This window comes from Mustela erminea, chromosome 8, assembly GCF_009829155.1.
Source record: "Mustela erminea isolate mMusErm1 chromosome 8, mMusErm1.Pri, whole genome shotgun sequence".
Lineage (NCBI taxonomy): Eukaryota > Metazoa > Chordata > Mammalia > Carnivora > Mustelidae > Mustela > Mustela erminea.
Genome location: NC_045621.1, coordinates 49,564,242 through 49,581,548, shown reverse-complemented (window position 1 = coordinate 49,581,548; position 17,307 = coordinate 49,564,242). Strand labels below are relative to the sequence as shown.

Sequence of the window (17,307 nt, the reverse complement as noted above, 5' to 3'; positions counted from 1 at the left end):
CTCAGGGCTAGCCAGACTATATTAAAAAGCCTTGGTTTATTCATTTTTCTTTTAACTCATTGATTCATGTCTTCTATCAGGTTTTACAGAGGTTGATTAAGTCTAGAGGAAAGTCGCAAAGCAAACACTTAAATGTTCAACTGGTGGCAGCTGATAAACTTGCACAATGTCCCCCAGTAAGTACCATCATTTTTTTGCGTTTGTCATTCTTGCTGGGACAGGAGGGGCTGGCATGTTTTTTGTTTTCCCATTACCATTGTCATTTTGTTCTAGAATGATGGTGATGATCTGTGGTCATAAACATAAAGGGTTTTTCACACACACTGCTGCTGTCCTGTTGGCTACACTCAGGCATCCAGAACTGAGACATCAGTTCTGCCGTGTAAGAAGAACTGAACCTAGTGTCCAGTGTCCCATCGCGTGCCTGCTACCTTGATGACCGTGCAAATACTCAGCAGACTACTTAATCCAGTCATGGGGACACGTTTATGAAAAGAGAAAAGCAAATAAAACATACTAATTTGACTTTCCTTTAATTTTTCTGCTAGAAAATTCCAGTAGGCAGAAAAGATGTGACCTTGAAGGTTGAGAATTTATGGGAACTAGAAGAGCCCTATGGTTATAGCAGATGAGGAGGTCAGGGTTAAGTAAGATGAAAAATTATATTATAGCAACGTATGTCCTGGTGCCATTGTCAGAAAGCAGCTACTGAGGTGGAAGCCAAGAAAATGGCAGGGATTTGGGTGGGGGGAGGTGCTGACTGTTCTCCCATGGGTCACCAGTGGCTGATCTGTGTCTACCGCTAAGCTGATTTACTACTTCTGTGCCTCTGTTTCTCTAAAGAAAATAACTGTCTTTCCTACTAATTTAATTTACTAGGTTTTTAAATATATACTTGTGTAAGGATCATTTATGCCCTGTGGAAGCATAAAATCTAATTCAGATGTTTAGAGAGACAATACAGCATAGCTGTTAAAAGCATGGACTCTGAAGCCAGATCGCCCATGTTCAGATCCACACTGGTTTTGTAATCTTGAGCAAGTACTTTCCTCACTGGGTTAGTGTAAGGTTTCAATGAGTGAATCTGCAGTAATGCTCTTAGGACAGGGGCGCCTGGGTGGCTCAGTGGGTTAAAGCCTCTGTCTTCAGCTCAGGTCATGATCCCAGGGTCCTGGGATCAAGCCCCACATTGGGCTCTCTGCTTGGCAGGGAGCCTGCTTCCCCCGCCTCTACCTATCTGCCTGTCTCTCTGCCTACTTGTGATCTCTGTCTCTCAAATAAAAATTAAAATCTTAAAAAAAAAAAAAAAAAAAAAAGCTCTTAGGACAGAGCCTGGCATGGAATAAGCACCACCTAGGTGTTTCTGTTAAAATTACCAGATATACTTTGCATTCTGCCATGGCTAACCTGTCAGGCTCTGTAAGGATGTGTTCCTGTCTGGTTCACGGTTATATCTCAGTCCTTCATTATGATAGGCGCACAATAAATATTTATTGACTAAGTGAATGGGTGAAAGGCGGTAAGAGTAGGATGCATCCTTTTATCGGATGCTTATTAGGCCAGACGAGAAGCTAGGTGCTTTACATAGCTTATCTCTAATCTTCACTGTTACCTAGTAAAGTAATTATCCTTATTTTGTATTATCCCCATTTTGTAGATGAGGCTACTGAAGGGAGAGGGGTGAAATGACTTTCCTAAGGTCACACAGCAAATCAGAACTAGATTAGATTTATCTGGCCCCAAAGCCAGTGTCCTGTCCTCACAGTTCCACCTACCTGTACACATACCTGGTTACCTGCCCCACAGATAATTTGGATAGGCTGGAGCCTGGAGTGTTATGTTAAGAAGTCTAACTTCACTTCGCCTACGAAGTCCACTTACAAAATGGAATGTGTAATTCAAACCCTGTGTGTAAATACAAGAATGTCCTACCCAGCCCCTGACTCTACAGTCCTTACCAGCTAATGGAAGTTAACCCTTACTGAGCAGATACCAAACGCTAGGAGTATGCTATTGTTTCCAGTTTTTCGAAGCGTCTTATAAAGAGAGTTGTGTCAGTTTGGGTCTTCTGGGAAGCAGACACCTAAATGGAATTAGAAGTGCAACTTATTGGGGCATCTGGGTGGCTCAGTGGGTTAAAGCCTCTGCCTTCAGCTCAGGTCATGATCCCAGAGTCCTGGGCTCTCTGCTCAGTGGGGAGCCTGCTTCCTTCTCTCTCTGTCTGCCTCTCTGCCTACTTGTGATCTCTGTCTGTTAAATAAATGAAATCTTGCAACTTATTGGAGAAAATACCTATGAAAGACTAAACACAGAGAAAGAGGACAGAACAGGCTAGTAGAGCCTTCCGACCAGACCAGACTAGTCTCATGAAAGGGAGGGAGGAAGGAGGAAGAAATGGATAGCAGGAGCCTCAGACTGATAGGTAGCTTTTCTTACAAGTTTGTCACATGTTGGACAGAACTGTTCAGGCTCTAGTCCCCACGCTGCGCTCAGGCACTGGCTAGGAGCAGCCTGTGGAGAGGACGGCATTGCCTTGGACCAATGCTTCAGTCATTCCAGAAGATGCCACAGTACCCCCATCTCCCCGCACCAGGCTATCTGCTGACTGCACTCATGACTGCGGGTTTTCCAGGATATCTGATCATAGACCTCTGTGACCACCCTCATAGATAAAATCATCCTTACTTCCTAGAAGGGAAAGCTAAGTCCCTGATTAGGAAAGTTATTGGAGGTAACAATTAGGAAATGAGCCCCTAGGTCTTTCAGACTCCAACAAACCTCCATGCGCTGTGCCCTTCCACTTCTACAGAGCTGGTGAGTCTCTGGCCCCCAACTTTGCTGTGAAGAGACATCTCCAGGACAGAACAAAGTCGTCAAATGGTAATGGGGGTTGTTAAGGAAATTGAGGGAGTTGAAGCCGAGAGTTCCAGTTCGGGCAACCATTGGCCAAGTCCGTGTGGTCCTTCAGGATGGATGTTCTGCTGTATCAGACCTCATCTGGGGCAGAGAATCTTGGTAAGGCAGGAGACAGTGAAGTCCCTGCTTTCCGACCTTTGCAAGAGATTCCTTTCTTTTCTGTGTCGAGGGAGAGGAGGTCTCTCCTCCCTCTTTTCCCCTCCTGTTGCTATTAATGGAACTTCCTATTTGCTTTTGTTATGTCTAAAAGCATCCCCACCTTCCTTTGTTTCCTGAGTCAGTTAGCAAAATCTCCTCAACCACTGTAGGCTTTTGGGAAACAAAACCCAGGAAGGGAAAGGGAGAAGGGCAATTTCCTGCCACAGCGTGCCTCCCCAACCCCCACCACCACCAGACGAGGAAGCCCAGATCCTGCCACCAGCGGGAGTGGTAGGAAAGAAAGGGGGAACATACAAAAGGAAAAATACAGATTAATATCTCGAAATTCGTTGGCACATCTGTCTTCACAGATGGAGAGGGATCTACATCGCGTAGGCGACCTAGTTCTGTGAAGTGCCTGAGGTGGCCACAAGATCTGCGGGAGTTTTGGGTGCGGATCTGGGTAGACTGGAGAGTAGTTTAGGCCTGTCTGATTTCATTGGACAGAGTGAGCAGACTCACCCACCGGAGTGGGCTCTGTGAGCAGTAGTTGGAGTTGTGGGAGGAATCTCCTCTGGTGAAGGCTGAAGGCTATGGTATCCGAGACCCTTCTCAACTGTAAGACTGACTCTATCTAGATTTTGGAAGTGATCAGTGTAGAGATGTTGGTAAAATTATGAAGGCTGTGGAGCCCCAGGAAGAGGAAGGTATTAAAATAAAGCAGAAAATATACCAAGTGATATCCTTATTGTTTCAAAATGTCCTAGGTACTTCTAAGGAACGATCTGTGGTCTTGGCTGGGGACATGGCATCCATGTCACTGTATGGTTAAATCAGAGAAACTCAAAATATCTGGTCATCTCAGTGTTGTGTGGCTCACCTACAAGTACTAAAATACATTCAGCAAACATTATTTAAGAGTTAGGCCTGGGCTCCTGGGTGGCTCAGTCGATTAGGCGTCTGCCTTTAGCCTAGTCATAATCTCAGGATCTTGGGATGGAGCTGCTTGATGGTGTCCCTGCTCAGCAGGGAGCCTGCTTCTCCCTCTCCCTCTGCTCCTCCCCCCTGGGGATTCAAAGGCATGTTCCTGCATTCGAGGATTGCATAATCTTTATTTTTTTTTTAAAGATTTTATTTATTTGATAGAGAGAGACAGCGAGAGAGGGAACATAAGCAAGGGGAGTGGGAGAGGGAGAAGTAGGCTTCTTGCTGAGCAGGGAGCCCGACGTGGGGCTTAATCCCAGGACCCTGGGATCATGACCTGAGCTAAGGCAGAACTTTAATGACTGAGCCACTCAAGCACCCCAGGACTGCATAATCTAAACAGAGTTAAACACAGAGAACCAACTAGTAGTTGTCAGAGGGGAGATAGTTGAGGGGGCAGATGAAATAGGTAAAGGAGGTTAAGAGGTACAAACTTCCCTTTATAAATAAATAAGTCATGGGGATGAAAAGTACAGCGTAGGCAATATAGTCAATAATTTGTAAAAAAAACTTTATCTAGTGAAAGATGGTAACTATGCTTTCGGTGAGCATTCTGTAATGTGTATAATTGTCGAATCAGTATGTATAGCCCCTGAATCTGATATAATATTATATGTCAATTATACTTCAGTTTTTCAAAAAAAAGATTATAGTTGGGTAAGTCAACTCTTTTTTTTTTCTTAATTTTTTAAGATTTTATTTATTTATTTGACAGACAGAGATCACAAGTAGGCATAGAGGTGGGTGGGGGGTGGGGGAAGGGGGGGGAAGAAGGCTCCCCGCTGAGCAGAGAGCCTGATGCAGGGCTGGATCCCAGGACCCTGGGATCATGACCTGAGCCGAAGGCAGAGGCTTAACCCACTGAGCCACCCAGGCACCCAGATAAGTCAACTCTTAGCAAACAATTTGGTAAATCCTAAATATGCTCACAGATATTACTTTATAAATCTCTTATAGTTTTAAAGAGTGGTTTAGATCAGGGTTTCTCTACTTCAGCACTATTGACATTTTGGGTTGGATAATTCTTTGTTATGGGAGCCTGTCCTATGTACTGCATGATGGTTAGCAACATCCCTGGCCAATGACAACTTCCATATTGGGACAACCAAAAATGTCTCCAGACATTGCCAAATGCCCCCTAGGGGGAAAAAAAATCACTCCTGGTTTACTAGTTTAGGTTAATATAGGCACACATTTTGGTAAATAACATTATAAGTCTTAAGTGATATCTTGAGATACATTTTAGATGAATTAAACTTGTTTCTTTGATCTGTCTATAAGAATGAGTTTATTAACATTTTTTTCCCCAATAATTATTAGATAAATTACTTGCGGCCTATTTAAATTGTTGCATTTTAGCTGCTGAGAGAGTTGATAAGTGTATATAATGTAACATGTTACCTCTGAAATAGCTGGAACCAAGAAAATATATGTGCCTACTTAAATGCAAATAATACTGTGACATGTCAAGATTTATCCATATGTCAGGAATCTCAAAACAGCCTCATGCACTGGGAAGACAGCCTTGCTCTATTATATCTTAGCAGCAAATTCCTGTTTTATGTAATTGATCAGATAACTTGAAATATTAAACAAGCAGTCTGGATAAGTAAGGTTACTTTGTGTTTAATATTTTCTAAACACCGTTTACATTATTAAACATGTTCATTTGATATTGTTTGAATAGCATTTGTAATGTCAAGAAGGAATTTTATACTCTATGTTGGCACATGTGGAAAAAATCCTTGGATTATAAAAACTAGTAGTAATCTAAAAATGTGCCTGCATTTGTCCCTGCTTTACTTTAAGATCATAATTATAATTGTCACTGAAAGACTGGTGATCACTGTGTCATTTTAGTTCCTCTAGGAGAATTTACAGCTTCCTTAATTGGCCACTGCATCTCTAATCTGAAAAGTCAGCAGATTATACTGGCAGAGTCACACATTGCTAAGAAATTAAAGGCAGCAGTCTTTAGAAAAGGAAATCTAAAAGGGTACTGAAAAAAGCTAGCTCTCTGTCACCAGAAAAAAATGAATCCAAGACCCAGGGATTGTTGAAGTCAAAAGGAACCCTGAAGAGCACCCAGTGTAGTATTTCCTGGAATGTATTCTTCCCAGTATGGGCTCCATGTGATGCCAGCAGGTGCTATGGGGAGAGGGCTCTGATACCATCGTGTCTGAGAAAACACCATGTACACACAGATAAACTGGTTTCTCTACTACAGGAGCCTTAATATGCTAATGAGCATTGTGTATCTCCATCAGGATAGTGGACAGTGTTTCCTAGATTTTGTCTACAGAACCATTTTCCACAGAGCATCCTGTGGATTTAGTGTTTCATGGAACACTTCTAGGGAAGGACTGACCCAGTCCAACCACCTCATTTTTCAAATGAGGGAACTGGGACCAAGAGAGGTGAACTGGCTTTCCAAAGAACATAAGCCTTGGCCAAAATCAGCATAAGATGGTGAATGGCAGCAAACTGGCTATCATATATTCTGGAAAGAGAAGCATGGGTTTCATATGTAAAGCTTCTTTTAAGAGAAGGGTCAGCAGGGGCTTGTGGGTGGCTCAGTGGGTTAAAGCCTCTGCCTTTAACTCGGGTCATGATCTCGGGGTCCTGGGATGGAGCCCCGCATCAGGCTCTATGCTCAGCGGGGAGCCCTCCTTTCTCTCTCTGCCTGCCTCTCTGCCTACTTGTGATCTCTGTCAAATAAATAAATAAAATCTTTTGAAAAAAAAAAAAAGAAAAAAAAAGAAGGGTCAGCAAACTTTTTCAGTATGAGCCAGAAAGTAAATATTTTAGGTTTTGTGGGTCATGTGGTCTTCACAAGACTAACCAACTCCACTTTGGTAGCAGGAAAGCAGCCACACTCAATATGTAAGTGAATGGGAGTGTTACAGTCAAACTTCGTTTATAGGAGCTGGAGGCGGGCCCCATGTTGCCAGCCCACTAAAGTTGCCACCCTTGTTCTAGGACAAAGTTTTGGTTGTCTGTGACTGTGCAATAAACTTCCCTCAAACTTAGTGACTCAGACAATGAGCACTTGGTGGTATTTGGCTGGTGGCTGACATGGCCACTTAGCAGGGATGACTGCAAGGCTGGGCGTAGCCAGCTCCTCTCTCTCCATGTGGTCTTAGGGCCTTTCCATGGCTTCTCTATGACAGGGATTCAGACTAAATCTTAACACGGCAGCTCCCAGGGCTCCAAGAGCCAAGTATTCCAGTCTCTTAGGCTTAGATACTGGCCTTAGATAATGGTACAACATTCTGCTAGGCAAAGGAGTTCCAAGAACTCCCCAGATTCAAGGAGAGAGGACATAAACCCTCTATCTCAGGGGAGGGAATGTCAGAGAATCTGTGGCCATGTTTCATTTGCCACAGACAGTTGTATTCTGGAAGAGGGAAGACTTTGCTTCTTTGCCTGCTCTGGATTCACAGAAACAAAATGGGTGAGATGCAGACAGAAAAGGAGCCAATGAGACTAGGACCCATTTTTTTAAAAAATATGACCAGCCTAAATTTTTAATTGGAATATCCATCTATACAGTATATTGTGAGATTTCATGTTGCTTCTGCCAGGTATTAGTACCCTTTTCCTTTTCAGAGAAATTGAAAATAGTACATTTTAAGAAGACCAATGTTCATCAAATCGCCCCAGTACTGTGGTAATAAGAGTCTCATAATACATGATGAGAAAAGCAGATGGGCAGACAATTGAATATATAAAGGAAATATAATCCCTTAATCCTACTTAGTTACAAGCTGGGTTGTGTTACTATAAGATGACCCTGTGGCTCTTTGGTCTGTATTATTTTTTTGAGCTTGCAAAATGACATTGATCGCTCTCTCTGCAAGAGGGGAACTCATCTCCTCACAGAGTCACACAAACCTCTAACATTACAGTAACCAGAGGCGTTCTCTTCTGTCACCCTTTATTTTGCATTGCTGAATAGATTCAGATTTATTCTAGTAAACACAAGAACTCTGAAGTGAATGATAGTGCCCAGTATCCTTGACCATATTGCTATCACGGTAGTAATTTTCCACTGCTCTTTCCCAGCCGTTTTATGTAAATTATTTAGAACCGTGTGGATTCACCCGTCTATTTAAAGTAACTGTCTCCAGTGGTGCTTTCATTATTACAGGGCCTCTGGGCGTCCACAGTTTAATTCATAATAGTGCTTTTGAAAAAGAGAGTAATCAGTTTGAGAGGTTTCCCTCATGAAACAAGGCTGCATGGGATCTAGTTTCTCTCAATCCAAAGACTACTCTTGTGTGGGGATCTTAACCACCCAACTTGGATAACACTGACTTGGGTCCCCACCAACTTAGCATTCCCACCAGGGCTATGATTTAAAGCATTTGGTTAATTTGAGCTTAACAAAAATACTGGGTGCCTCTTCTACAGACAGTAACACTGGGAGATGTTGTAGTTTTTGAAGAAGAGTGGCCAGGATGGAGGGGCAGTGAGGAAATGTGCGTGGGTTTATAAGGAACCTCACAGATTGTTAAGAGAGAAACTACAAGGGATCAGAGTTACTGATACTCTTTGCTTTCATGTTTTGCCCCTAAAATTAGTGGCAGGAATTCTGGTTGTCTTTTCCCATTCAGCTTCTTGAAGTTGGAAACTGAGATGAGCTGCTAGAGCCCACAGTATTGATAGGCTTTCTTTTATCCCCTATAAGACCTCCTAAGTCTTTCAAGATTCTTTTAATTTAGCATCTAGTTTCCCATCACTAGTTGACCAGTGAGTTAAGTAATCATGACTTCAAAAGTCTTAATAATATCAAGAATGCACTTGTGATATGAAAGAAACATCAGTTGGTTATTCTATAATTAGCATTACATATGTGCCATTCAGCCATTTTATTTTACTGAATTGTATCTGCTAGTCATTTTTTTTTTAATGGTAACAGATTCAGGATCTCTGTATTCTAGGAGCAAAGAAATAAAAAATGTACTTACCCCTATTATTTCTTTTTTCCTCTTAGAAATAGGAAATAGGCACCACCTAAGGTTTTATCTATGCACAAAAAGTAAATGTAAAGTGTTGTACATCCCATGGGAGAGTTTATATGTATTTAATCTCATGCCTAGTAAGTCTTCTGTAATGCACCAACTTTTTAAAAAATTAAAATTAAATTACAAAATTAATTTCTAAGTTTTATGAACTTTTTATTAGGAAATATTCAATGACAATATCCTAGATAAAACATATTACAAATTATATGTTAGGTTTCATGAGACCCTCCCCTCTATGCTAGAAAGGATGGATTTCATAGTCATAAAGAAAGACTTGTCCACTTTGTCTCAGCATCTCCCCGCGCAAAGGAATGTAAAAGAAATAAACAGAACCTACTTCAATTCTTGATGTAGAAAGTGCTCTATCTTCTGTAAAAACTAGGATGACCAGGTGTCCCACTTCCCCTCAGATTGTGCAGATTCAGACACTGATAGTTCCAAGCGCCCAAAAGCACTCAGTCCCAGGCAGATCAGGATAGTTGCCTTGATTCAGGTACCTTCCCCGGGAATCTTTGTGTGGCTCTGTGAATGGACAACCAGACAGATCTTAACGTTAAGTACTTAAGATTTTCTTAACAGATATGTCAGATCTTCCTTTCCACTGAATTCGGCATCAGTCTTTGCTTTCTCTGGTTCCTGTCATCTCGTTCTCTGAACCACTGGATGAGCTGGAGGCCTGGTTTTCACTCTTCTTACATTTATAATGCTTTAGTATTTCATTTTCCCCAAAAAGCTTATGCAGAAATGGCACCTGCTGTGCCTTATTTTCCAAGAGTTTGTTTGGACTCCTCTGCTCATGATGTATTTACTTCAGCAGCCACATTCTTTCTGCCCACCTCAGCTAAAGAAAAGATCCCATCACAGTATGCCAGAGGCGTCTGCTGTGGAAGAACTTGGCAAACAGCTTTCTGTGTTACCCTATCTCAGGCATTCACCAAGGACATGGTATCATTGAGTGGGTCCCTCTTCACTGCCTGTGACCGTCCCTTTACCCACACCCTCTGCTGCTGATCAAATAGCTGTCTGAACCCATATCCCATGCCGGAAGTCTCACGTGTGGCACAGTAAGGAACTAATTAGACTTGAACCTTTAAATTTTTGAAAAATCAGCAAAGCTTATTTGCATAACTCATGGGGCTGCTTCTCTTTGAATTTCATGTATCATTTCTTAAAAAAATGTATGCCCTCATACTCACATTCTAACACTCTGGTCTTATCAGCTGTGTTATTTCCTAAACAGTTGAAAAGAAAAATTGTCACAGATATACAGGCTGTGAAATTCGTCTTCATTGAAAATAAGACGCATATGTCAGTATTCATTCAGAAGCTGAAATTTGCTTTCCTTGGTGCTTTTGAAAGCATAAAAGCAGTTTCAAATCATCTTCATCATATAGCTGTCTTTTTAGCAGGTGCAAAAATACCGTTTCCTAGAAATGATTGAGGCTTGAGCAAACAGCCATGTGCTGATAGATACAAATTCTGTCCATTGGCAAAGAGGAGTACTTTATTAAAATGACTTGTAATAAAGTGTATGTTTAATTTTATCTGCAGTGTGACAGTGTAACATGTGGAACAGTGAAGTGGATAGAAACCTTATTCAAACGATACCCTTTTAGTGGGGGCTCCTTCCCTGTTTTTTTTCTTTTTTTTCTTTTTTTTCTTTCTAGGCTTAGTTGTCCTGACTTCCATAGTCTGGACCCTCAGTCCAGGGGTCCTCAAAAGGTGCTTTCACTTGGGACTTTATGAAAGCAAAAAAATTGAGTTTTTGAGACCCCACGTTTTTGAGAACCCACCTTATAGAATGAGACCTATGTAAGTGAAGTAGACAGTAACGTCAATGAAATTATGCAAACCACAGACTCCAAATCACATACAGTTCAGAATTTGTGGACAGTTTTAGTGTACAGTGGCAGAGAGTAGACATTTGTTCCTGTGCTGCCCAGTGTCATCTTTCTTCCTGGGTCATCTTTCTGAGTCTGCGTGCACTCTTTGACGGTGGGGCAGGGGGCTGTTCTCTTCCCTCTCAAGTTAGTGCGGCAGTGCTGTCCGAGGACGCAAGTTCGTATCAAAGCATTAGGGAAAGTTCTCAGACTTGACATTTGTACCTACTGATGGGTACATTAATGGGATGGGGGCTTTTGACAGCCAGAGGCAGAAATTCCCTTGAGTTACTTTTGTGGAACGGGGCATTTATGGTAAGGATGTATGTTGACTGACATTAGGAACCAGCTGTTTTCTCATTCACTCATGGGCCACATGGTCTTTTTCTCCTGTTGATTCTTCTCTTTATCTGTTTTCTTCTCTTCCCTCTGCAGATAGAATTCTTTGACTTACTTATAATTTCCCCTCCCTCATAAGTTCAACTCTCACCTGTGTCTAGGGGCTTCATTCTAAATTCCGAACTTAAAGCTGCAGCTCTGAACATTCACTGGCTCATCTCTTTATTTTCTGAATGAAAGTCCCAGTATGACCTGGAGTATTATGGATTTTAATACTTGTGTCTCCCACTAGAAGAGGAGAGTTTCTTGAGCTTAGGGATGATATCTGTATCCTTTGCCGTTGGGTGCTTACAATGCCTAGCACAAAATAGGTACTGAGTAAATATGTTATGAATAAATAAAATATGCAAAGAACTATCTGAAATTGACTAATAAGAGGAAAGGTTTCTTTTTTTGAGGGGGAAGGGCCAGAGGGGAAGAAAGAATCTTTTTTTTTTTCCTTAAGATTTTTATTTATTTGAGAGAGAGTGAGAGAAAGAGAAAGAGCATGAGATGGGGGAGGGTCAGAGGGAGAAGCAGACTCCCTCCTAAACAGAGAGCCCAGTGTGGGACTTGATTCTAGGACTCCAGGATCATGACCTGAGCCGAAGGCAGTTGCTTAACCAACTGAGCCACCCAGGTGCCTGAGAGAGAGAATCTTAAGCAGATTCCACGCCAGGTGCAGAGCCCGACATAGGGTTCAGTCTCATGACCCAGTGATCATGACCTGAGCTGAAATCAGGAGTCATTTATTTGCTCAGCTGACAGAGCCACGCAGGTACCTGGGGAAAGTTTTCTACACGAGCTGAATTGGCTGAGTCCTCTCAAACGCTAGTCGGTTTGGACTGAAGTCACCTATTCTTTGCCTAATTACTAAACATTTGCCACTGTTAAATATTTCTCCCTGACTTTCAAACTGCTCTGCAAATTAAGGTCAAAATGTTCAGTAGGGATCAATGTGATGAAAACATTCAAATAGTAAATGTTGGGAAAGAGATCGTTGCCATGGTGACTTCTGCTTGAGGGAAGCCTCTCACCAACCAGAGTGAGTCAGCTAACCTATCACCAACTCATAGTTGTCCAGTTGCCACGAACCTACAATCCAGCCACAGTATCTGTGCTGATGGCAGTAACCCTGTATTTGATTCATTAGTGGAAGGTTCTTATTTTGGCAAAATGAGCTTGTAGGTAGGTAGTGGCAGAGGTGGTGCGAGAGGGAAGGTGTGAATCCAGCTGTTGGAAGCTGGAAGTGTGTTTTCTCTAAGCTATGGGATGGCTTTTCTCCTTGCGAGGGGCCACGGTTTTCTGGCTGTCCGTCCTGTGTGTGTTCCCAGCCATACTGCTGTGATGCTGAAGTGCCGTTTTGCTGCTTTGTGGGGGAAAACACTTCCTGATTAGAGGCTAGATGTGGGACAAAGCCCTTACTGACAGAAACATGGATACCAGACACTTCTTGTGTGACACTCCTTCCTCCCCACAATTAAATACTCGTGGGCCTTGTTCTTTTTTAATTGTTTCACACAACGATCTTTTGGTAGCAGAAATCACCCTAATGTGGTTTTCTGGCATTAATCCTAAACCTTCTTTCCATATTGTTTTATCATGAGACAGAAAATATTTTCACAGGCATTCTGAAGATTCTCTTAGTCAATGTTATTCCCTTCAACATAGTTACTTTGGAAGATGAAATGTTTATTCCAATGATATGGTCATTGCCCAGAATGTTTTAGAACTCCTCTTTCAATGCCATTAACTTGCTCCTCTTGTATTCTCAAGTTAAGTGTCATTGAGCTCCTTAGGAATCTATGGATAGATATGAATGTGTTTTTGCTATATTCTACGTATGACGCTGATACAGTCACCTCATCTTTTACTTCTAAACAGTGAAAGATCTGAACATTTAGTGAGCACTTCTGTTTTCTTGTCAATGTCCAAATTTGCACTTGGTTAACTGTGGAGCACCTCACTTGACTTTAATTTTAGAAACTGCCAGTCCAGCCCCTCAAAAGTGATATTTGCTCTTAGATGTTAGAAATGCTAGTATCTGGGGGTACCTACGTGGCTCAGTCATGGGTCTTCTGCCTGCAGCTCAGGTCATGATCCCAGAATCCTGGGATCGAGCCCCACGTCTGGCTCGCTGCTCTGTGGGAAGCCTGGTTCTTCCTCTCCCACTCCCCCTGCTTGTGTTCCCTCCCTTGCTGTGTCTCCCTCTGTCAAATAAATAAATAAAATCTTTAAAAAAAAAAAAAAAAGAAATGCTATTATCTACATTAAGTGGAATTTTAGGTTTCATAGCCTAAAACCTGAAGCCTAAGTAGAATGGTTTTTTTGTCTTAACCATCTGCAGGAGATGTTTGATGTTATACTGGATGAAAATCAGTTGGAGGATGCGTGCGAACATCTGGGAGAGTACCTTGAAGCTTACTGGCGTGCTACCCACACTACCAGTAGCACCCCCATGACCCCTCTGCTCGGAAGGAATTTGGGCTCAACTGCGCTCTCACCATATCCCACAGCAATTTCCGGGTTACAGGTATTGTCACTTCCTACCCATGTTTTTTTATAACCTTAGGTTGAAGATTCTACAGGGAACCTAGTTGGGATGAAGACTGGATAATCGTTAATGTGAAGAGGGAAACATGGGTGGGCATTCTATATATATATATATAAAATATTACCTCACCATGGTCTACCCTAGGCCGCTTTACCCACAGTGACCCTTTCCACAGAACTTTGCTCTCTGTTAATGTACGATAACTTTTACTCAGACAAATTAATCCCTCCTGTGTCTAAACTCTGCCAGGGCACTCACTCCCTACTCAGTGCAACTGTCCATTACTTCTCCAGGTCACTTCTTAAAGATGATACATTGGTGGTAGGGTAAGCACCATGGCAAGTGAAGTCAAGTGTTTTGGGACATTTGGGCCTTTTGTCTGCCCTTAATTAATCCTGCCCTCCCAGACTGCCAGGCCTGTCCCTGAGCTTGCTCAGTACAGAACGTAGACACGAGCAGAGCCACTCTGTTCAGAAACAGTGACAGATCCCTGAGTTTTCTTGGGGGTGTGTGGGTGTCCATGTTGGCCAGTAGCGATGGCAGGTGTCCTTTAGGGAAGTTGGGGATAAGTGCAGGAGAAGGAAGTTTTTTCTTCTGCTCTTCTAGTGCTGTACTCAGGGCTGGGTGTGAAGAGCTAGAGACATTATGATACAAAGGGACTTTTGCCTTCTTACATCAATTATTATTTACCATTTATCAAGCACCTGCTGGAATGTAACCTAACCCATAGCTGGCTAAGGAACTTGTAGTCTGTTGAGCCATCTTGTATCGTGACTAGTTTTACATTCATGGGTTATATTGATAATCCTAACTGTAGATCACATAGACTTAACTCTGAGAGAAAGGGCACTCTCTAAAATGCTATTCTAAACCGTATTACTTTGCTGCAAAATTTCATCTTTGTAAGCAAAAACCTTCCCTACAAATGAATAGTTTTTGAGGCTGGAAATGAACATGGGAAATGTGCTTGTGTAATATGTGGTATATTTGTATGCACCAGGACTGTTTCTTGCCTGGTTTCACTGCCTCTTTGCTAATCCAAGTGTAGACATCTCCACTGACTAGTTTGGATTGGCTCTGAATTATACTCGGTGGGATGAGAAATGGATGCACAAAGCAATATGCTTCTGTAGTGTAGGTTAAGCAAAATGTGCTTTGTTTATGGACAGGACACTCCGGACTCCTCACCTCTCAGACATCCCCCTGCAGTGTTTCTCCCAGCTTCACTTGAATTAACATAGTACTCTTTATCCTGGACCCAATCTCTCTTAGTGACCATGGGTATTTAATTGTTAGACTCTGGCTGGGGTTAAAGGCACAGGCTATGCCTGCTGAATGATTTTCCCACCCTGTGAAGGTGTCACTTAGAGGAACTGGATCTGGGTCCTTGGTCTCATCGGGATCCTCTTTCTTTTTTATTTTTTTTTTAAAGATTTTTATTTATTTATTTGAGAGAGAGACAGTGAGAGAGAGCATGAGAGGGGAGAAGCAGACTCCCCATGGAGCTGGGACTCGATCCTGGGACTCGATCCTGGGACTTGATCCTGGGACTCGATCCTGGGACTTGATCCCGGGACTCCAAGATCATGACCTGAGCCAAAGGCAGTTGCTTAACCAACTGAGCCACCCAGGTACCTGGGATCCTGTTTCTTAACTGAGGTGACCTAAATAGAGAGACACAGCTGTGATACATGTTTTCCCGTGATTTGAAGAAAAATGTTGAGTAACGGTTTCTGAGCCATCAAATAAGTGTTTGACAGTATCGATTTCAGTTAGTGGTATTAAAAGAATTTAGTTTATATCTGAAGGTAATTTTTGTGGGGCATTTTAGTTGAGAAAGTGAGAATTGTAAATATTGGTTAGCCAGCTTTAGAATTGTATACACCTTTGGAAAAAATATTGCTGAGAGCCTTAACATTTATGTATGATGAAGAAACAAACACATTAGTTTATGGACAGCACAAGTCCTAATTTCATGAAAAAATTTTTTAAAGGTAGGAGGAACATTCAGCTAGATAAAGGTGAAGTGTATGACTTCAGGAGAAGGATTTTATCAGTTCAAGAGAAATAAAATAGCAAATGCTATTCTGAACTTTAACTTATTTCCCAAGAGTAAAGTGATCCTCATTTTTGCAGTAGAAGCTGAGTTATTAGGACTTCCTAGATGCATTAAGTTCCATTCAGCAGTTAACTGTCAATTATCTATTTTTAATAGGAAGCATAAACATATAGCATTATGTAATTAAATTCATAAACTATTTGCATTTTAGTATCTTTGCATGTTGTGCCCCAAATAAAACAGACCAGATCTTTTGACTAGATCATTTGTGCATCAAAATGTTTTATTAAATCAGTTAGCATGTTGTGCAGACCCTACTGCTATACATACATTTACATCTTCTAGATGAATGAAATGGACATTATGTAATCAATGAACTATCTGCTATTTTTAGAGTCAGCGTATGAGGCACAGCAACCACTCCACGGAGAACTCTCCAATTGAGAGACGAAGTCTAATGACTGCTGATGAAAATTATCACAATGAAAGGGCTCGGAAGAGTAGGAACCGCTTGTCTTCCAGTTCCCAGCATAGCCGAGATCATTACCCTCTTGTGGAAGAAGATTATCCTGACTCATACCAGGACACTTACAAACCCCACAGGAACCGAGGATCGCCTGGGGGATATAGCCATGACTCCCGACATAGGCTTTGAGTCTGCAGAAGCAAACAAAAAATTCATCTGTTGACAATTTGCCATAGCACTGCTAGGATAAACCAATCATCTTAACTTGGCAAGTACAGCACAGTATTTACTGTGCTTATGGGCTGTTGTCATTTGAAGCTAAGTAAGGGGCAAAAAAAAAAAAAAAGTACATGATGCCCTTAAGTCTAGATGGTTATTAGATGCCCAGTCATATAGATATTTTTAAGCTCAGCATTTACATAACAGTACCTTTTGTTTTCTTCGTTAGATTTAGACACATCGATTTGTAATTTTAGGGTACTTATCAAGGCACATATAAAATAATTTCCCATGCTGGAAATTCCAAATGACCAGTTCCAGTTGGAACCAATTTATAAACCAATTCCTGTTGGAATTTGGGCAAATCTACTAGAAAGTCTACTTGAGCATGTTGCAGTCAATTTAAAAATTTGAAAAAAAAAAGCCACAAAAAAACCAAAAACCTAATTAATTTAATAAGAAAGTCAAAATACCAAAAGAAGCCAACACCAAGTATGGTATTTATTTGCTGGAAGCTAAATTTACACGTAAAGTTGGAATGTATAAACATTTTAACATATGTTAATGTTGACAGAATGGCTTTTCAAACTTACCAGAAGTATTGATAGTGCCAAAAAAAAAAGCCCACCTCAAATTAGTGCAGAAATTTTACACTCTCCTCATATTTTAATATTTTTGTTTCTTTC

At 41.6% G+C, this 17,307-nt stretch overlaps 1 protein-coding gene across 5 annotated transcripts in view; it reads left to right on the top strand.

The window, feature by feature from the left end:
* The window catches only part of CACNB4 (calcium voltage-gated channel auxiliary subunit beta 4), a 244,849-nt gene extending 227,813 nt beyond the window's left edge, over positions 1 to 17,036 (top strand). For all 5 annotated transcript variants that reach the window (XM_032355576.1, XM_032355577.1, XM_032355579.1 and 2 more), the window contains 3 exons: positions 81 to 176; positions 13,671 to 13,856; positions 16,331 to 17,036. In XM_032355576.1, the coding sequence (XP_032211467.1) occupies positions 81 to 176; positions 13,671 to 13,856; positions 16,331 to 16,591 (543 nt within the window). In that variant the 3' untranslated portion in view covers positions 16,592 to 17,036. The remainder of the gene's footprint in view (positions 1 to 80; positions 177 to 13,670; positions 13,857 to 16,330) is intronic.
* Positions 17,037 to 17,307: the final 271 nt, after the last annotated feature.